The sequence below is a fragment of the Equus caballus genome, chromosome 11 (assembly GCF_041296265.1).
Source record: "Equus caballus isolate H_3958 breed thoroughbred chromosome 11, TB-T2T, whole genome shotgun sequence".
NCBI lineage: Eukaryota > Metazoa > Chordata > Mammalia > Perissodactyla > Equidae > Equus > Equus caballus.
Genome location: NC_091694.1, coordinates 16,950,466 through 16,973,437, shown reverse-complemented (window position 1 = coordinate 16,973,437; position 22,972 = coordinate 16,950,466). Strand labels below are relative to the sequence as shown.

Here is a 22,972-nt window from a genome sequence, read left to right as displayed (position 1 = left end):
CGAACCTTGACATCTCAGAAGAATATAGTGTCTCTGGGTAGACTCCATCATCTAGGGCAGAGTTTGGCAATGTCCCTGTAAAGGCCAGATAATAAATATTTTAGGCTTTGAGGGCCATGTTATCTCTGTCATAACTACTCAATTCTGCTCTTGTAATCAAAAGCAGCCATAGACAGTGCATAAACAAAAGTGTTTCTGTATTCCAATAAAACTTTATTTATGGACACTGAAATTTCAATTTCATGTAATTTTTATGTGTCACAAATAATATTCTTCTTTGGGGTTTTTCAACCATTTAAAAATGTAAAAATGAGTCTTGACTCATGGGCCATATAAAAATAGGTGGTGGGCTGGATTTGGCTGGTGGACCATAGTTTGACAACCTCTGATCTAGGGAATAGGACACATTTTCTATTATAGAGTCTCTGAAAACTAGGATTTATAAGTTGAAGGTTGACATAAGGCACAATGGGAAAGAGTAGACTTTCACAATAGGGGGATTTTATACTTTTTTTTCTGAGTCTGGGTCATTTTATTATTTTTATTTTTACCTTTTCTTATAGCTAATGGGAAGGTTGATCTTGATAAGTTGATGGAAGGAGTGAAAGCTCTTACAGGTGAGAAGTTAATGTAAATCTAAAAGTGTAAATTTTACTCAAAATTATATTTTAAAGATTTTTTGAATTTCCTTGTTTATTCTACCGTTTTATCTTTCATTGGATAAAATGATTTTTATCTAATTTCTTAGCATTAGGCTTTTGATTATCTATATTTTTTAGTAATAAAATTTCAGTTCTGTGTCTTGGCAGTGAATTCCTTGTTTTTCGGTTTTGACACTAATATAACACCTTTCCTATATTGGACGGAAAAACCCCAAATTCTAGATTAAATCAATGAAATAGGTAAAGTAAAGCTGTGATAAACATATGGGTGATTATGTTATTTAAAGATGATCAGAAACCTTGTCTGATCTGATGACAGTATTACTCAGATCAGTCCTAATAAAATCCTAATTCAATAGAAAGTTACGTAACCCTCATTTTCTGGTGTTGAGAGTCCACACTTTTTGTAACTGGGTTATCTTATCTCAATTAATATGACTTGAGTTATTTTACCAGAGTTAAGTAAAGAGATCTATTTACATGAATGCTATTGATTGTGTATTTAGATAGGTCACACTCTGCCTTTGCTTCATCAAGCGGTAAAGTTCATGTGAAACAGGCTGAGATGATTTTTTTCATGTTTTAAAATTATGTCATTCTTAAAATTCTCATCTAATTGCACTTTGTGCTTTTGAAGGAGGGGAGATTGATGTCAGTGACATGGAAAATGTTCTTGGAAACATGGGAATAGAGCTCACAGAAAAGGAATGGTTGAAGCTGTTGAAAAATCTGCCAGTAGATGGTGAGAATTTCAAATACTAGTATAACCTTTAGGAAACTTAGTATTATATATTTGTGAAATGTTTAAAAATTAACTCTGTTTGATCATGGAAGAAAGAATATATGTCTAGAAATAATTAGCATGAACTTGTTCTGCCTTTAGAAAAAGTTATTCCATCTTAGTTTAGGAATGAACAAACACAGCAGTCATGAATCCTCCCATTGGGGAAAAAAATTCATACTGTCACTTTTGAGTCCATTGAGAGGCCAAAAATTTAGCTGTGAATATGAGATACAAGAAGTATGTACTAGAAGTGGAGAAATAGGTAAATCAAAAAGGGAAATGGAAAAGAATATGTCTCAGCATGCAAGTTAGCCAGCAGTAATTGCCTCCATTGCTCATAATAAGGTGGAATGTCTGCATTATGAAACTTCTCTAATCCTTGATTTTGTTTTAATCGGACATTTCTAATGCAAGTAATCAAATGTACCTTTTTAAAATTCTAGCTTTTATATTCTATCTTAGTGAATTTCTGCTTAATTTGTTATCTGAACTGTGCAATTTCTTACAGCAGTTGGGAAGACCTATCAAAATAGACTGATGAGTAGTATAAAGTCTCTTAGAGGTGAGTAAGAATCATGCTGAAATACAAATGGATATGAAATCTCTCAAATTTTTGTTTCTACTCTTCCCTAGTCATTAAATTGTGAAGATTGCCACTGGTCATATATTGGTTTTATACTCATACTCCTTCCATAGGACTGTTTGTCATTTGCTATTTTGTTTTCAGTTTTGTGTCTTGGAATGGAGTCCCATGAACTTTAGGATTTTTCTTTTTTTGGCTGAGGAAGATTCACCCTGAGCTAACATCTGTGCCACTCTTCCTCTATTTTGTGTGTGGGTCACCACCACAGCATGGCTGCCAACAAGTGGTGTAGGTCTGCACCCAGAAACTGAACCCCGAGCCACTGAAGCAGAGCACACCGAACTTAACCACTAGGCCGTGGGGTCAGCCCCACTTTGGGTATTTTTTTGAACTTAGTGGAAAAAAGTAAATAAAGCCTATGTCTGTAATGTTTTAAAGAAAGAATAAGAAATGATTCAGTTATGTGAGTGATTTGGTTATTAGTAGAAATAATCTGAAGTTTCAGTTAACAAAAATAAACTGCACTTATTGGTCAAAAAAATAAAACGTTTGTCACCTCCACTATTGAATTGACTATACTCTTAAAATTAATTAATTTTCTCCTTTAGAACTTTATGCTGTGTAGATTAGTCCTTGAAACCAGATTTACATGAAGAGGTTTCAATTGTTGTCTATTATTGATTCTCTTTGTCATTTTTATCAGATTTATTGGGCCTTGGGCCTCAGTCTCTTATACTGTAAAGCATAATCATAATACATAAGAATTAGTAGTTTTGTCACTTTTTGGATTCCTTAAATTTTGCTTATATATATATATATATATATATATCTTTTTTCTAAGAAGGGACAATTGATGTCAATAAACTGGACACAGTTCTGGGAAACATGGGCATGAGCCTCACAGAAAAAGAACTTAAAGATCTCACACAAAATCTGCTAGTGAATGGTAAGCGTTTAAACATTACTGAGCTCCTGGACAGGAACTTGTGAATTTTTGTATAAAAACTTTGAGTATGATTATTTGGAACAAAAAAGCCATGGAGAAAAACTTGGGAAAAAATAGACCGAAAGTAAAACTCAATCCTTTCTCTAGTCGGTCTCATCAACTTCATGACAGCTTTTTCACTGCAGAGCTAAGCTCAAGGAAATTTCTAGGACCTCTGGCAGAGCAGAGAAAAAGAATAAAGCAGAAAAGAGGAAAAGTAAAAGGAATAAAGCAAGAGGAAGGTGAAGAAGTATAAAAATAGAATGAGAAGGAGAAGGAAGAAGCCATAATAGTGGAAAATTATTAATATTCCACCAGGAATTTTCTTGTGAATAGTGATGGTCATATTTCCACCAGCCATTCGAAATAGAAAGTTAAAAGGGCATAGAGAGTAGTGAAGATGACTCCCTTCACGATAGATGGCAGCCACCACAGTGGGAAAACCATTGTGGTGATTGTAGGAAGTATGTCATGTGTCTCTTACTCTTGAAACTTGATGGACTCCCATATCTTGGGCAAGTCTCCACGATTCCAGGCTAATGTTCAGGAACTTTAAATTCCACTTGAAAGATGGAAACAGTGAGACTTTTCCTAACTTCCCTATTAACTTTTCAGAATCAATGAAGAATATGTATGTAATTTTTGTTGGCATATTTTCTTTCTAGTTTGCCGTTTGTTTGATCCTAGGAAACAGAGCCTGGGGCAGAGATTTGTACGCAAGAGGTTTTTTGGGGAATACTCTAAGAACAATACCTATAAGGGAATGAGGGAAGTAAGATTGGGCAGAGAAATAAGTTGACCTGCAGTGCAGTTGCTACGGAAACCTCGGCTGATCCTACAGGGGTTGGGCCTTTGTATCCCACATCAACCAGTCACTGGATGCAGGCTATCCTCTGAGAGGGGACATAACATTAGGTGAGGTAGCTCCTTTCAGGAGAAGGCAATTCCCAGAAAGAATGAGCAGTGAGCCACCAGCAGGCAACACTTCCGGCTGCTGGGAGGATGACTACCTTGGGCTAAGGGAGACAACATCTACTATACCATTCTAATAAAGTAATGAGAAAAGTGAATTTAGATGTGGGACCAACTTTACCCAAGGAGACAATCTTGACTGAAGGAGTCAAGATTTGTAGCAGACTGGATTTGTAGCAGAAATTCCTTTTCTCATGGAGCTAAAAGGAGAAAGAGTAAAATTAAATGGAAAGAGCATTTTGTCTGTAACTGAAGCTACCTAGAGAACATTTTTCTGGTATTGATTCTTCCTATAGCTCATGTAAAAACTAATAAAATTATAATTGGTTAAGATGATTAAAAGGGGGAAATTAAAAAATTAAAATGATCCTTTTGCAATCAACAAGTCTCTTTGTCACGAAATATTTTTATTGCTCATTGAGGTCCTGACCAACTGAATTATTTGGAGACTTAGTGTTAGAGAAAAAAACAATCCCTATGAAAAAAATAGATTCTAATTCTGATCCCATTTGAATAGCCTAGGGCTTAGAGCTCTTGAGTTCACTCCTCAGGAAATGGCTTCTTTACTAGGTATCTATTAGGAAAGAGTTATGGTGCTATTGGTAGAGGATAAGATTCAAAACAATTATCACCTGAATGAGAAAAGATAAATCCAGATCAAATAGACATTTTATCGTTCCTTGTTCTTATCATCTTTATATCTGTGATACTTATCTACTTTTAATGACTATGGAAGCCAAATTAAACCAGCATACATGATACATACTACACTGTCCTGTAGCTGACTTTTATATAGAAATTCATATTGATCTGATTTGATTTTCTAGATCCAGGAGAAAGAGGATCAAAGATTCTTCTTATACTAAACTGAGAAACAATTAATTATTAACTGTTACTAACATTTAATGTTTTTATTCGGCCAGGTTTCTGGTTCACAGTAGATGTTACACTACTTTTTCGTTGCTTATATGTATCAGTTCATTGATATTATAGACTCAACTTCATAGGTATTAGAGTTTCCTGCTAATGTGAAGTTTCTAAATTATTTCTTTTACAGTTAGGCCGAAAATTTGTGTACGAAGAGAAGGTTTTAGACTATTAATGACATAAGAAACCATCATTTGCCACTTTTCTCTCCCTAAATAATAATAGCAACAATTCTGTAATGCTTTTGTATGTGTTGAACACTATACAAATATTTTTATATATATATATATATAGCTTCATGTAATTCTCACAAAAACTCAGTAAAATAGGGACTGCTATTAAAGTATTATACATTTGAGAAAATAGACTAATTAGGGAGCTTATTTTTTTCTGATATATTTCCAATTTTGATACCTTTTTCAAAATTGATTTTATAATCAGATAGTCAAGAACACTAGTGATCTTCTCATTGCTAAATCTATGCTCAGCCTTTATCTTATTTGATATCAGCAGCATTTAATATAGTTGATCATTTCTTCCTTCTTAGTACCATTTCTTCACTTGGCTTCCAGAGGACCACACGCTCTTATTTTTCTTTCATCTCACTCATTGCTCTACTCTTGTCTCCTCTCCTGGTTCTTTCTCACCTCTCAAACATCTGTGCTCCAAGGATCAGTCCTTGGACTTCTCTGTCTACACACACTCCCTTGGTAATCTTAAACAGCCTCATAACTTTAAATGCTATCTTTATACTGACAATTTCTAATCTGGGTACATTTTTGATCTGGGCCTCTACTCTGAATTCCAGAATCATATATTCAACTGCTGACTTAGATGTCTAATAAGATCCAAAACTTAACACGTCTAAAACCAAACTCCTGATCTTCTGCACCAAACCACCTCTTCTCTCTCAGAGTTTTCCATGTCAGTAAATATCAACTCCATCTGACCAATTGCTTTGGCCAAAAGCCTTGGAGTCATCTTGACTCTTCTCTTTTTCTCACACCCTATATCCAATCCTTGAGCTGTTAGTATTGGCTCTCTCTTCAGAATTGTGGCTCTCCCACAATCTGACACTTCTCACCACCTCCAACACTCCTTCCCTTTTCCAAGCTACTGTCGCTCTTCTGGATTATTGCAGTAGTCTTCTAACTGGTCTCCTTGGTTTCACCTTTGCCCCTTGGTCATTCTCCATATAGTATCCAGCGTTATCCTGTTAAAATATAAATTAGATCCTGAAACTCCCCTACACAGAGTATCCAGTGGTTTCCCACATCTCTCAGGGTAAAATTCCGAGTCCTTACTATGACCTAGAAGGCCTTACATGATTTGTTCACTCCCTCTGATCTCTTCTCCTACTACTTTTCCCTGCTTGCGTCCACTCCAGACATACCGGTCTCCAGACACACAAATCAGTCATGCTTCTATTTCAAGATTTTTTATTTACTCTTACCTATGCCTGCAACGTTCTTCTCCCAAGTATCCACCTGGCTCATTTCCTCTCCTTTAAGTCTTCTGATGTGTTACCTCAGTGAGATCTTTCATGACTTCTCTATTAAATTCCAACAGCCCCTGTTCTCGGCATTCTTAATTCCCTTTATGAGATCTATTTTTCTCCCTTGCATTTACCACATCCTAACATGCTATATAACTTTTTTACAATTTTATTGAGATAATTGACATATAACATTGTATTCAAGGTGTACAACATAATTATTTGATATATGTACGTATTGCAAAATGATTGCCACAATAAGTTTTATTAACACATCCATCACCTCACATAGTTACAATTTTTTTTCTTGTGATGAGAAGTTTTAAGGTCTACTCTCTTAGCAAGTTTCAGATATATAATACAGTATTGTTAACTATAGTCACCATGCTATGCGTTAGATTGCCAGAACATATATATCCTTTGGGGGGTGGGGGTCCAATTTTATTGAGAAATTATTGACATACATCACTGTATAAGTTTAAGATGTACAGCATGATGGTTTGATTTACATATATTGTGAAATTATTACCACAATAGGTTCAGCTGACATCCGTCTTCTTACACAGATACAATAAAATGGAAAGAAAGGAAAAATTTTCTCTTCGTGATAGAACTCTTAGTATTTACTCTCTTAACAACTTTCCTATATATCATACAGAAGTATTAACTGTAGTCATGATGTTGTACATTACATCCCTAGTACTTGTTTATCTTATAACTGGAAATTTACACCTTTTGACCACCTTACTCCAATTCCTCCTTCCCCCACCCTCTGTCTCTGGTAACTACAAGTCTGATGTTTTTTTCTATGAGTTTGTCTTTTGGTTTCTTTTTTTTAGATTCCACATATAAGTGAGATCATACAGTATTTGTCTTTCTCTGACTGACATATTTCACTTGGCATAATGCATTCAAGGTCCATCCATTTGTCTCAAATGGTAGAATTTCCTCGTTTTTTTTTTTTTTTTTGGCTGAATAATATTCTGTTGTATGTATATATATACCACAACTTCTTTATCCATTTATGGACACTTAGATTGTTTCCATGTCTTGGCTATTGTAAATAATGCTGCTATGAACATGGGGTGCAGATATATTTTTGAGTTGGTGTTTTTATTTTCTTTCAATATATTCCAAGAAGTATAATTGTTGGGTCATACAGTAGTTCTGTTTTTAATTTTTGAGGATCCTGAATACTCCATATTTATTGAAGAGACTGTCTTTTCTCCATTGAGTATTCTTGGCTCCCTTGTCAAATATTAGTTGACCATATATGCTTTGGTTTATTTCTGGGCTCTCTACTCTGTTCCATTGGTCTATTTTTCTGTTTTTATGCCAGTACCATACTGTTTTGATGACTATAGCTTTATAGTATAGCTTGAAATTAGGAAGTGTGATGCCTCCTGCTTTTTTCTTCTTTCTCAGAATTTCTTTGGCTATTCAGGATTTTTTGTGGTTCCATATAAATTTTAAGAGTGTTTTTTCTACTTCTGTAAAAAATGCCCTTGGAATCTTATAGAAATTGCATTAAAATTATACATGGCTTTTGATATTATTGACATTTTAACAATATTAATTCTTCCAATTCATGAACATGGGATACCTTTCCATCTATTTCTATCTTATTTGATTTCTTTCATCAATGTCTTGTTTTCAGAGTAGAGATCTTTCACCTCCTTAGTTAAGTTTATTTCTAAGTATTTTATTGTTTTTGATGCTATTGTAAATGGGATCAATTTCCTTTTCAGAAAATTCATTGTTAGTGTATAAAAACGCTACTGATTTTTGTATGTTAATTTTGTATCCTGCTGCTTTACTGAATTTGTTGATTAGATCTAACAGTTTTTTGGCTGAGTCTTTAGTATTTTCTTTGTATAAAATCATGTCACCTACAAATACCCACAATTTTACTTCTTCCTTTCTGATTTTGATAGCTTTTATTTCTTTTTCTTGCCTAATTGCTCTAGCTAGAACTTCTAGTACTATATTGAATAGGACTGGTGAGAGTGGACACCCTTGTCTTGAGGAAATGCTTTCAGCCTTTCATGTTTCACCTTTCATCATGATGTTAGCTGTGGGCTTGTCATAAATGGCCTTTGTTATGTTGAGATATGTTCCATCTATGCCTAATTTGTAAGAATTTTTATTATGAATCGATGCTGAATTTTGTCAAATGCTTTTTCTTTATCTACTGAGATGATCATATGATTCTTTTCTTTCATTCTATTAATGTGATGTATCACATTGGTTGATTTGCATGGGTTGAACCATCCTTGCATCCCAAGGATGAATCCCACTTGATCATGCTGTATGATCCTTTTAAAGTGCTGTTGAATTTGGTTTGCTAGAATTTTTTTGAGAATTTTCGGATCTATGTTCATCAGGGATATTGGGATATTGGCCTGCAGTTTTCTTTTTTTTGTAGTATCCTTATCTGGTTTTGGTATCAGGATAATACTAGCCTCATAAAGTGAGTTTGAGATAGTTCCCCCCTCTTAAATTTTTTGGAAGAGTTTGAGAAGTTTAAGAGGAGTGTTCCTTCCTCTTAAAGTTTTTGGAACAGTTTTGGAAGGATTGGTGTTAATTCTTCTTGAAATGTTTGGTGAAATTCACCGGTGAAACCATCTGGTCCTGGGCTTTTTTTTGTTGGTCAAAAGAGTTGGATTGTCTATTTTTGTCAGATTGTAGAGTTACTATATTTTGCTCCTATTCTTATCTCTTTTTTAAGGAGGGAAAATTGATGTCAGTAAACTGGACGTAGTTCTGGGAAACATGGGGATGAGCTTCACAGAAAAATAATTTAAAGATCTGATACAATGCCTACCAGTTAATGAATGAGCATCAGATGGTGAACATTGAGATTCAGAATAGCAAGGTGGTTAAAGGCACAGACACTGGAGCCAGACTGACTAAGTTTGAATTCTGACCTTTCTGCTTAAAAATTATGTCATCTTAATGTTTCTATGCCTTGGTTTCTTCATATATGAAAAGGGTACATTAATAGCACCTACTTAAGAGAGTTTTCATCAGTATTAAATTAGACCAGTGCCTGGCACATAATAAGTGTTCGATAAAGTTGCTTATTATCATCATTACTATTATTGTTACAATCACTACTATTATCATTAAGCTCCTCTGAAATCTTGGAAAATTATATCTGCAAACCTCTTCAAAATGCTTAATTGACATCAAGTCATTTGGAGAAATGTTGAGAAGAACCCAATACTAAAGTAAGAACAAACCCTTTCTCTTGACATTTACATCAGCTTATGTTGGTGGTTTCTTGAACTATGAAGTCTACACATTGCTGAAGATGTCACCAGGATTACTGAAGGGCCAGGAGGGAGGCAAGGAAAAAGAAAAAAAGTAGGGAGAGGATGCAGGAGGCAGGACCTATGACAGTGGAATGTAAGAGAATTTAACAGAGTAAAACTGAAAATAATAAGAGAGAAACAGAGAAAGCCTTATGAGCGTAATGATTAAAATTTCACTCAAAATTGCTTCAAATTCACAGAGATCATGTTCCCCCAGCTATTTAAAATAGAAAGGGGTAGGATGTCACCTTTTTTGTTCCCTCATAGACCCTTGTCACAGAGCAAAGTTATTTATAATTCAGGTCAGCATATTTGACATGTTCTCTCTCTTTAATGACTGTGAGGAATCCCATATGAGGTAGCCAGGCTCCATTATCCAAGAGCTAATACTAGAGTTCAATTGCCTCTTGATAAGCTAGGAAAAGGTCTTGTTTATGAATAATGTTAAATAAGGTTGAAGTGTAACTATTCACAAAATAATTCTCTCTTAGAAGGACAAGAACTTGTTAAACAGAGGATTCTGGTAAGGCCAAGAAATGTCTTACCTGGAACATTTCCTACTTAGCTACTCCCACTGGGCAAATTAATTTTTTCTCATCTTCTTCAGGTGCTGTTTAGTGCCATCTTTGCCATTTCTTTCTTTCCATTTGTCAGAGATAAGATCTTTTATAGAAGACATTTTATTTAAGTTACTCTTTCATTTTTCAATATTTTTGATTCACTAATGTGATATGTTTTGTTTCCTTATTTTCTTTGTTGGTTGAATTTACACTAATGTAGAGAGAAATGTGATTCTAAATATAGGACAACCAACTTTTGCCTCTAAGACCTTATTTTAGCTCAAAATGCCCATCTGAGGTTATAATGGATTTTTGTATTGTGCTTATTAGTTATATTTTCTCAATAATGTGGTTTATATTTCAAATTTTGTCTTCTGCTATAAGTCAAACAACAGTTAAATATTCAGAAAATAAAAGCACAAAAATGTTTTCACTGCTTTCCTCTTTCTAGAAACACAATATAATTGAGACCCTGATTTACTGAGCTAATTTTGTCTCTGTAATGTTTCTATTTTAATGTCCCTTTAAAAACTGATACAACAAATCACTGAATATTTATTATATACAGTGACTATAGTTAACCACTAGTATTTCTTAAATCATTTATAGCTTGCATGTTCAAAGAGTTCAAAGAGTTGTGAAATCTTTTCAGTTTAATTATAATAATGGATAAGTAGTGTGTGGGCCAAGTTTATATTAATAGAAAATTTACAAACTTAAAACATTGAAAGATGGTACACAATACACACTACCTTTTAAATTTTGTCCCAGTAGCCTAGCTAAATAATAGAGAATTTTCAAAGATCTAAATGCTGAAAAGCTAAGATAGAAGGGACTTCCTTTACATATGTTTCTTTTATGCCTAAAAGTTTTAATATCTTAAAGCAAAAAAAGTCAGTGTCAGCTTGTTAACATAGCTGTATTTGTGAAATGTAAAACTTTTTCTCTTTTCACACTAATGAAGGGGGAAAATAGGATAAAATTCTAGAGCAGGTGATAATTACTAAATTCTTCTCAGTTTCTCATTTTTAGTGTTATATATCAGTGTAATTTGTATGTTGCCTTGCAGTTGATGGGAAAGTTGGTATGAAAAATGTAATGGGTGAAGTGAAAGCTTTAGCAGGTTAGTGATAAATTACTAGTAAACTGAGGGCCCAGGGCTTTACAATAATTTGTATTTTTCCGTGGTTTTTTCACAGTATCCTGCCAGTAGACCCAGTGAAAAGTTTTGTCTTGGAGTACATAAATTTAAGTTTAGCAAAAGAAAGTAAAAACAAAACAGTACAAAGAATACCTACAGGACTAAATCTTCATAAGAAATCCTACATTCTGTAGGGCATTCCTTCCTAATAACATGTTTTCCTGCATGAAACTCTAGGCAGGCACAGTAGATGGCACTGTGAATTTCTGAAGGATTGAGTTAACATTGTTAACAATTACATTGTTAACAAAATCATGTAACCTTTCTTGTGAGATAATATCAGCCACCTATGTGGATTTTTGGAATAGTGATAGAAATGAGTTTATTTTTCCCAGACTTTAAAAAGAACCTTTGTCTATTAGTATTGAAGGAACAACTAAAGTTCTAATTTCTCCCAAGACTGTGTAATGGACAAGGACTGCATTGTGCTTTTGCTATTCAACCTAAAATTTGAGATCTTCATTAGTATGTATACCTATTTCTAACTTTTTAAAGGTGAAAAGATCGATATCAATAACCTGGAAAATGTCCTTAGAAATACGGGGATTGAACTTACTGATATGGACCATACGCAGCTGGTGAAAACATTGCCAGTTAGTGGTAAGCCTAAAAAATGCTGCTGGAACCTTCCTAACAACTAGACTTTGTAAGCCTGGGAGGGAAACTCTAAAGCTTTAGAATTTAATGCCTAAAGATTATTGGAAACTTTAATCTCTGAGTTATTTTTAAAAACCTGTCACCCAAATTGAAGGATATTCTCCAAAACGAATGGCTTGTACTCTTCAGAAATGTGAAAGTCATAAAGGAAAAAGACTGAGGAACTGTCCTAGATTAAAGGATTAAAGAATAAAGAGACATGACAACTTAATGCTTAATTGCTGTAAGTGATGTTAATAGAGCAATTGATAAAATTTGACTAACTTCTGTAGATTAGTTAGGTGTACTATATCAATCTTAATCTTCTAATTTGGATAATTGTACTGTGATTATGTAAGAGAAATTTTTTAAAGAAAATACTAAAGTTTTTGGGATTCAGGGCATTGTGTCTGCAACTCACTCTTAAACATTCAGAAAAAAATAATAGCATGCACATATAGAAAGGATGATAAAACAAATATGGTAAAATATTAATACTTGGAAAACCTGTGTGTAGAGTGTGTGAGAATTCTTTGTACTATTTTTGACACTTTCTATAAGTCTGAAATCATATCAAAATGAAAAGCTACGATAAAAAAAACTCCGTCAGTGTCATATAGATTTTGGTTTGAGAATCACTGAACATTCCAGTGAAAACCTGCTATGATAAGGTAAGCAATGATTTTGTTATAATAAAGATGTAATTCACAGTGAAGATCAAAGCAGCAAGAATCCATGAATCCTTATGTGTCAAATAACATAACATGATAATTGAACTTCTTCAGTTTTCTATTTTGTCTCTAGCTAATTTTGATATTTTATGTTTTCCTGGAACATCAACCAATTCATACACAGAGTATGGCAAAATATTCTCTTGTAATTTTTTAAAATTTCCCATGTATCCATAGTTATTTTCTGATTCTTACTGCTGATTTGCTATATTTATGCTTTATCTTTTTCTCAGTTATCCTTCCTAGCAGTCTATCTGTGTTATTTATTCCCTCTTCCCAAAAAAACAACTCTTAGACTTATTGCTTCTTTACTGTTTGTTTTATGTATTAATTTCTGCTTTAATTTTTGTCAATTCCTTCCTTTTTCTGTCTTTGGGACTTTTGTTGTTTATTCTTGCAGTTGAATGGTTGGCTCTATTTTCATTCTTTGTTGCTTTAGCCTTATTTCATAGGTTCAGATATGTAATTCTCATTCTCATTATTATTAAATAGCTCACAAATTCCATTTTTATTTTTTCTCTTTGACTCAAATGTTGCTTAAAAAGGAATTTCAATATTTTTAAGTGGTTCAATTTTTGGGGTTCCTATTATTTTAACTTATTTTGACATAATTTCAAACTTATAGAAAAGTTTTAAGAGTGGTAAAAGAACTCCCTCATACCTTTTACCCAGATTCACCATTTGTTTACAATTTTGCCATTTGTTTTATCCTTTATTTACACTCTTTCTCTCTGAAACTCTCTCTAACACACACATGCGCGTGCGCACACGTACTTTTTTTCTGAATCAACTGCAGAGATCTTTACCCTCAAACACCCAGAAATAATAAATTTACAAGATTTAAAACTTATGCATGAGGAAAAGAAGTAAATAGCAATCTGGGAAGAGCATTTGCAACAGGTATGACAAAAATTTAATTAAGAGCTTTTTTAAGACCTTCTTTTCAAAAATAAAAAGACTACCCAATATGAAAATGAACACTGGATAAAGGACATCAACATGCTTGTGTAAATGGGCATGAAATACTTGAAACACTTCTTTTTGCAACCTGATCGTGTGTATTTCAGCACGGTAGAATTCTACTAAAAAATGGCCTTATGGGACAAAATGTAAATAGTTTTGTACATTTAAAGATTTTCAGCATTCCTTAACTTTATTGCTACTTCAAAGTAAAATAGAACAAAATGTTCTAGACAAAACATTATTCTTTTTAAATATAAGAAATGACTTCTATTTTTATGAATTCCCTTATCAATTTCCCTGTATCATAAACCAAATCCTCTATTTTTAAATAGATGATGGAAAAGTGCATCAAAATAGGGTACTAAAGGATGTGAAGTCTTTCGAGAGTAAGTAAGAATTATGATGTATCGGTGCTTTTGTCTGAAATCTTCAGGCTTTGCATGAGATTTTGAGTCCTGTCTCCCTCTTTATATTTTTATTCGTTATTTTTACTTCTTTATTTATATTTTCACTTTACACAGAAATGGTATATATACTTTTATCTTCATAAGAAATACCATACTTGGAATTCTTCTAATTTTCCTCCCAAATAAATAATTGGTATCTGGGTATGCATAGCAAAATTGAAGTGGATAGTTAGCTTCACTTCACGACTTTTAGGAAAGTTGTTCAGCAACAGACACAGCCAATCTTGGAGTCTGGTCAATAAAATAAATACTTCCAACTGTACATTTGGACTATTAAAAGTGATAGATGAGTAGGCTCTGGGTCCAGTTGTCACTGAGCCCAATAACCTTAAGGACTTTTTTCTATGCAGACTTGTCACCAATATAGGTTTTAAGGAAATACGTTCCATTTCCATTGTTCCTGGTGACTTTCACTCTACTCTTAGAAAAGCCAAATGGAAATTATAATCTTCTTATCAGGAATGGAAAGAACACAAAGATGCAAACTGTATTTTTTGTTGTTGTCTCTTTTATTATAATAGTTATACATACTCATTAAAGACACTCAAAGACCTAAATGTGTTTTTCATATTTTAAATCATTGAGTTACTCTTATGTTCATTTCTGTCTTTCTTAAGGAGGAAAAGTTGACATCAGCAACCTGAAACCTCTTCTGGAAAAAATGGATATCAAGCTCACTAAAAAAGAACTTGTACAGCTGAGAGAAAATCTACCTACTGATGGTATGGATAGTAGATACCATTGTCCGTCCCCAAACAGAATTTTTTCCAAGTCTTATAGCTGAGAATTTCTAACACTAGATTTAGTTAGTGGCAAGATAAATGTTTAAAATCTTAGGGAACCCTAAAATTAGGAACAAGCCACAGCTGCCAACTATTGCTACTGTCATTCAGCATTGTTTTAAAGGTTCTAGCTACTTCAATGAGAAAATGAGATGAAATAATATTGGGAAAGAGGAAATATTACCTTTAGTTTCAGATGATATTGTTGTATATCTAGGAAACCCAAAAAGCACACAAACTAAAAGAAATCTATTAGAATTACTGAGTCTTAGATAAGCCATTTTGGTTCAGGCAGCTCAATACAAGATAAAAATGCAAAAATTCAGTTGCTTTCCCTAGGCTACCAATAACCCAATAGAAATACAAATAGGAAAAATATCCAATTTATAACATCAATAAAGACCATAAAATATCTAGGAATAAATTTTATAAGAAACAGGACCTGTATGAAGAAAACTATAAAATCTTGTTAAGGAACATAAAATAAAACATTAATTAATGCTCTTGAATGGTAAAGTAACACACAGGATCAGGTTGTTAAATCAGACTTACATGACTCAGAGATCTTACCCAGTATCAAGCTTTACTAATAATCTCAAGGATAAAAGCAATCAAAAAAGCAGATAGAGGTCTGAGATGTCAAGGGAAGCTCCATAGTTCCTTCCTTCCAATGTTGGACATGCCATTCTGGCCCAGAATAGATGAAGTCTCTGTATAACGGCCACAGGATCACCTCACACAGCAGAAGCATTTATGTTATGAAACATCTCCAGAGAGTTGTATAGCCTATGTGACATTATCCAGGGCACCATGCCTCATAGATCATGAGTTCTATTTGCTGTAAGTAATTCTTAGCCAGAGGCATACTGCTAAGGGCTTTTCAAGAATAAAGTCTCTTCCTTATTGCAAATATTATTAGTCTATTTAACTGGAGAACCAATCGACAAGGATATTAAACTGGATCACCTGCCTTCTTTTCTTCGAGGGCATCCCCTCAGTGAAGGGAGTTAATGGATTATAGACCACCTGCTTTAACTCTTTCCTCTCAGATGGAAAGATTTAACTAGATTTACTAAAATAAAGATGTCAATTATTCTAAACATATATATATAAATATATATATAATTTAGTATAAATTTTTCAGAATCCCAATGGGGTTTTATTATAAGAACTTATACAATGACTTTAAAGGACAAATGGAAGAATAAATGCCCAACTATAGCCAAGGAAATTGTGAAAAAGAAAACTAGAATGGAGATTTGCCTAACCAGATATTAACACTTTCTATAAACTACTATAATCAAAACAAAATTTCATTGACAAGTAATAGATAAAGAAGTAGACTCAAGAAAATAGAGCTAACAAATAGATTCCAAGATAATGGATAACTTGATCCATATTAAAAAGTAATTTAGAAATAGTACTGGCTATCTGTCTAAAAGAAAATAATTAGAAATCCCCTTAGCTTACAGTATAGACAAAAATATATTCTATGTGAATTGAAGCTCTAAATGTAAAAAAGAACTAAATAAAAATATTAGGGAAAGTTGGGGGAATTTTTATAATGTTGGGTTGATGCAGACTCTTAAAGAAAACAAGACAGGTTACCCAGAGGAAGGAAAAGAAAAACTGGATGTATTTGCCTAAATAAAAAGTTTAATATGTGATGTGGAAAAAGGCACAGTTTTAGTTAGGATTTGATCAAGAAGCCAGAGTGGTTTAGGATAAGGGGCTCATCATAGGGAATAAACTTTACACAGCTATGGAAGCTGGTAAAATCCATGAAGGTTATGATCTGCATCTTATGTGTAGGAGACATAAAGTCTTTTCGTCTAACATGCAGAGAGATACTATCAAAAGTTGGTGTACCAGACTTAGAGTAAACTGAGACACTGCAGAGTAACTCAGGAGAGACCCAGCTGACTGAACTGTTGCATTCCCAGCTATTGCATTCTGCAAGGAGAACAAATCTCTCACCTTTCCTCATTTTCCGTAATTTCTGTTTTCCCTTTGAGTGTCTCCTCCCGTAAACTTCTGAATCAAAGATAGTCATCAGATGATGTGAGAAAATTACAGACACCAGCCAGTTTTCTCTGGCTCCTAGCTTGCCTCTCATTGAATCTGGTTCACTGAAAGCACCCTAACCCCTTCCCTGTGGTAAGGGTCTCCCAAAGCCAATACGGCTTCAGAATATCTCCTCCTTATGGGTCATCTTTCACCTCTTTCAAAAAACATTTAGGTTATTGTTAAGGCTGGGAATGTCAATATTTGAAAATCTATAGGCAACATACCAGTCCAGTGCTATTTAAACACTTCAAGTGAGGAGGAAAAGAATAAAGTTTTCAATATTTTATAGAAAACTGCCATACTATTGCTATCAAAACTCAACAAAGAGAGCTTAATTGGTTAAGCTATCTATTTATATTTGGGTACCAATCAATTAAGAAAAGGTAGAAAAGTAGATTTAAGAAATATCCTGGAAATCAGGAAGATTAATAAAAAACATTCAGTGGAAGACATGGAAAAACCAGCTGAGCAAATCTTCTAGAAAGTGGAATTTTTTAAAACAAATCAAACAATAGAAAGAAAAAGTAGTAATAAATGCAGTCTAGTATTAGATTAAGAAAATTTCTACACCCTGGAATTTTCAGCTATAGAGAAAAAGGCAGAGAAAATTCTCAAACAAAAAATGGAGGAGTGTTTCTGAAAAAATGAAGGACATGAGTATCCAAATGGAATAGCCTACTTTGTGACCAGCACAGATGAATAAAGACTTAGACAAAGCTATACTATTGTAAAATTTCAGAATGCCAAGCAAAATTAAAGTAAATAGTAAATTCTAAAAAAAAAAAAAGGTAATGGACCAAAGAATTAAAGCCCTAAGTACATTTTAAAGTTATAAAAGTAATCTATAAAAAATTTAAAATAAAAATATTCCCAAAATAATTGAAAAGGGGATTAAGGGATGAAGTCGTGTTGGAAGTGAAATAAATTTTCATCTTTTATAACAACTAATAGACATCCTTTAACGTTGATTCCCCAAGAAATACAAGAATAAGCATATCATTTAGAGTTATAGAGGAAACAACCGGAAGAACTAAAAACAAAATAGCCAAGAAAGTGGTTACTGCTGAGAAGGAGAACCCAAGGGTAAGAGATTGGGGAAGGATAGAAGGTAGATATTCTGTGTATTTTGTATCCATATATATTGATTTTTATCCCTAATTCTTTTTTTCCAGTTTTATTGAGATATAATTGACATAATATTCTATAAGTTTAAGAATGATTTTATGTGTATATTTTACAATATGATTACCACAATAAGTTTAGTTAACATACATCACCTCACATAGTTACAAATGTTTTGTTCTTATGATGACAGCTCTTAAGATCTGTTCACTTAGCAATTTTTAGATACACAATACAGTACTGTTAACTATAACATCATGCTGTACATTATATCTCCAGAAATTATTTATCTTATAACTGGAAGTTTGTACCTTTTGACCACCTTCATCCATTTCCCCCATCCCTCAACCTCAGCCTCTGGCAACCACCAGCCTGTTGTCTCTGTTTCTATGAGTTCGGTTTTTTTAGATTAAACATATAAGTGAGATCATACAGTGTTTACCTTTCTCTGTCTTATTTCACTTAACATAATGCCTTGAAGGTCCATCTGTATTGTCACAAATGGCAGATTTTCTTCTTTTTTATGATGGAATAGTATTTCATTGTATATGCAAACCACATCTTCTTTATCCATTCATCCATCAATAGACCGGTTGTTTCAGGTCTTTGCTATTGTAAATTGTGCCGCAGTGAAATGGGAGTGCAAATATCTCTTCAAGATAGTGATTTTGTTTCCTTCAGATATATACTCAGAAATGTAATTGCTGGGTCAGATGGTAGTTCTATTTTTAATTTTTTGAGGACCCTCCATACTCTTTTCCATGGTGGTTGCACCAATTTACGCTTTCACCAACAGTGTACAAGGGTTTCCTTTTCTCCAAATCCTCACCAACACTTATGTCTTGTCTTTTTGATGATAGCTGTTATAATAGGTGTGAGGTGATACCTCACTGTGGTTTTGATTTGCATTTTCCTGATGATTAGTGGTCTTTTCATGTACCTGTTGGATGTTTGAATATTTTCTTTGGAAAAATGTGTATTCAGATCCTTCACCCAGTTTTTAATTGTATTATTTAGTTTCTTTGCTATTGAGGTGTATGAGTTCCCTATATATTTTGGATATTAACCGCTTATCAGGTATATGGTTTGTAAATGTTTTCTCCCATTCCATATGTTGTGTTTTCATTTTGTTGATTTTTTTTTTTTCTGTACAGAAGCTTTTTGGTTTGATGTGGTCTCATTTGTTTATTTTTTATGTTGTTACTTGTGCTTTAGATGTCATATCCAAAAGAAGTCATTGCCAAGACCAATATCAAACAGCTTTTTCTCTATGTTTTCTTTGGGAGTTTTATGGTTTCAGGTCTTAACATTTAAGTCTTTAGTCCATTCTGAGTTAATTTTTGTGAGTGGTGTAAGATAGCGATAGAGTTTCATTCTTTTTCATGCAAATATCCAATTTTCCTAGTACCATTTAATGAAGAGACTATCTTTTCTCCATTGAGTATTCTTGGCTCCCTTGTCAAATATTAGTTGACTCTATAGGCATGGGTTTATTTCTGGGCTCTTGATTCTCTCATTGGTCCAAGTGTGTGTTTTTATGCCAGTACTATACTGTTTTGATTACTATAGCTTTGAAATATAGTTTGAAATCAGAAAATGTCATGCCTCCTGCTTTGTTCGTCTTTCTCAGGATTGCTTTGCCTATTATAAATGGTATTGTTTTCTTTATTTCTTTTTCTGATACTCCATTATTAGTGTATAGAAACACTACTGATTTTTATATGTTGATTTTCTATCCTGCATCTTTTCTGAATTTGTTGATTAAATCTAGCAGGGTTTTTTGTGGAATCTTTAGAATTTTTCTATATATAAAATCCTGTCATCTGCAAATAGTTTTGACACAATTTTTTTACTTCCTTTTGATTCTAATGCCTTTTATTTCCTTTTCTTTCCTGATTGCTCTAGCTAGAACATCCAGTACTATATTGAATAGGAGTGGTGAGTGTGGGCACCCTTGTCTTATTCCTGGTCTTAGAGGAAAAGCTTTCAAACTTTCACCATTGAATGTGATGTTAGCTGTGGGCTTGTTATATATGTCCTTTATTGTGTTGAGGTATGTTCCTTCTATACCCAATTTATTGACAGTTTTTAATCATGAATGGATATTGAATTTTGTCAAATGCTTTTTCTCCGTCTATCAAGATGCTCATATGATTTTTATCTTTCATTCTTTGTTTTTTTTTTTTTTTAAGGAAGATTAGCCCTGAGCTAACTGCTGCCAATCCTCCTCCTTTTGCTGAGTAAGACTGGCCCTGAGCTAACATCCGTGCCCATCTTCCTCCACTTTATATGTGGGACGCCTACCACAGCATGGCTTGCCAAGCAGTGCCATGTCCGCACCCGGGATCTGAACTGGCGAACCCCGGGCCGCCAAAGTGCTAAAGTTAACTGCTGTGCCACCGAGGCCGGCCTCTCTTTCATTCTTTTAATGTGGTGTATCACAGTTATTGATTTGCCTATGTTGAACCATCCTTACACCCCAGGGATGAATCCCACTTGATCATGGTGTGTGATCTTTATAATGTGCTGTTGAATTTGGTTTGCTAGAATTTTGTTGAAAAGTTTTGAATCTTTGTTCATCAGGGATATTGGCCTGTAATTTTCTTTTTTTGTAATATTCTTATCTGGATTGGTTATCAATGTAATGCTAGCCTCATAAAATGAGTTTGGGAGTGTTTCCTCCTCTTAAACTTTTTGGAAGAGTTTAAGAAGGATTGGTGTTAATTCTTCTTTATATGTTCAGTAAAATTCACCAGTAAAACCGTCTGGTCCTGGACATTTCTTTTTTTGGAGGATTTTGATTACTGGCTTAAGATCCTTAGTTGTTATTGGTCTGTAAAGATTTTTTATTTCTTCGTGATTCAGTCTTGGTAGGTTGTATGTTTCTAAAAAACATTCATCCATTTTTTTCCAGGTTGTCAAATTTTTTGGCTCCACACAGGCACCATTGACAGCAGATCTGTAGGATGGACTGTGCAGCTTTCCAGGTCTTTTGGTTAGGCTTCCTGGTCAGATGGGGCTTAGAAGTTATATTCAGCCCTAGGCAGGGCTTTGAATTTGCTTCCCAGCCCAGGTAGGGTTATAGGACAGGCTTCTCCACTAGTATGGCTTGTTGGCTGGGTACCCAAATTGGGCAGGACTCTCATTCAATCTCCCTGGCCACACAGTGTCATCAGCTCAGCTCTGCAGATGGGCAGAGCCACTGGTTGAGCTCTCCGTTCAGGCTCTGTAGGCAGGAGTGTAGGGTGGGCTACACAGCTTCCTGGGTACTCTGGTCAGGTTTCTTGGCTGGGCAGGGCTGTGGACTGTATTCACAATAGGTGGGCTATGAATTAGCTTCCCTGCCTGAGTAGAGTGGCAAAACAGTTTCCAAGGCTGGCACAGCTTCTTGTTTGGGGTCCCAAATCAGGCAGAACTGTGCACTGAGTTCTCTGGTCTGAAGAGGCCACCAGCTTGGCTCTGCAGATGGGCAAAGCCTCTCGCTAGGATATCTGCTTGAGTACTTCTGCTAGGAGAAACACAGTCTGTCAAGATCCAAGTGCTGGTTGCTGTAAGCCCTGCTCACCTTCTTCATTTCAGTTTGATCCCCAGTGGCCAAGCCCCGCAGATTCCCCCTGCAAGACCTGTGAGACAAGACCCAAGTGGGCCTCTCAGGAAGCGCCCCACAGCTCTGGGGAAGCTGGATGTCTACCTTGGGCTCTCTTTTTCCTGCTAAAGAAACCATAGACCTGGAGGCCCTCTCAGTGCAGTGCTGTGCCAGCCTGGGAGAGGGAAAATGCGGTGAGAGTGTAGCTGATCCTCTTACCATTTTAATGTTGTCCTTCTCGATCTCTGTGGTCCAAAGGGGTGTTTCAGCCTCACCTCCATGTTCTCGGATTTTCACAATGGTGTCTTGTCTATGGATAGTTACAAGTTAGTCATCTTGTGAGGGGGACTGAAGTTGGGAATGACCTATGTTGCCATCTTTTTTTGTTTTTGTTTTTGTTTTGTTTTGTTTTTGATGAAGATTAGCCCTGAGCTAACTGCTACCAATCCTCCTCTTTTTTCCTGAGGAAGACTGGTCCTGAGCTAACATCCATGACCATCTTCCTCTACTTTATATGTGGGATGCCTACCACAGCATGGCTTGCCAAGCGGTGCCATGTCCGCACCTGGGATCTGAACCGGTGAACCCCGGGCCGCCAAAGCGGAATGTGTGCACTTAACCACTGCACCACGGGCCGGCCTCATATGTTGCCATCTTGATGACATCACTCCCTTTATCTCTATTTCAATATAAATATAATTTTGTAATAATAAAAGTAATTAAAAATTCAAGTTAAAGAAAAGTAAAATAAAATGCAAATTGGTATATATCAATCCTGAACTTATAATCCCTGAATGACTCCACATAACCTAGTAGATAAAGGCTAAGCTTCTGAAAATACCTTGCAAATCCCTCCATGATCTGAGCTCACACTTCCCTCTCTTGTATGAGCTGTCCTCTCCCTCATCTATACTTTATCATTCTGCCATGCTTAACTGCTTGTAGTTATCCATACATTGTATATTTATACATTGTATACATTGTACCTAGATTTTCTTCACATTTTTTTCATGCCTCTCTTCCATGCAGAAGACTCTTCCTATTTACTTCCCCTTTCTTCTAGTTAAATTCTGATATTTTAACTTGCTCAGGCACTACATACTGAAGGATGCATTCGCTTAATATCCTCGTTTGC

General features: G+C 34.7%; 1 protein-coding gene across 1 annotated transcript in view; it reads left to right on the top strand.

Moving 5' to 3' along the window:
* Positions 1-22,972, top strand: part of EFCAB3 (EF-hand calcium binding domain 3) — a 498,542-nt gene that overhangs the window by 227,609 nt on the left and 247,961 nt on the right. Inside the window, exons 57-61 of the mRNA XM_070227127.1 lie at positions 564-617; positions 1,300-1,404; positions 1,955-2,008; positions 2,871-2,975; positions 14,898-15,002. Of these exons, the coding sequence (XP_070083228.1) occupies positions 564-617; positions 1,300-1,404; positions 1,955-2,008; positions 2,871-2,975; positions 14,898-15,002 (423 nt within the window). The remainder of the gene's footprint in view (positions 1-563; positions 618-1,299; positions 1,405-1,954; positions 2,009-2,870; positions 2,976-14,897; positions 15,003-22,972) is intronic.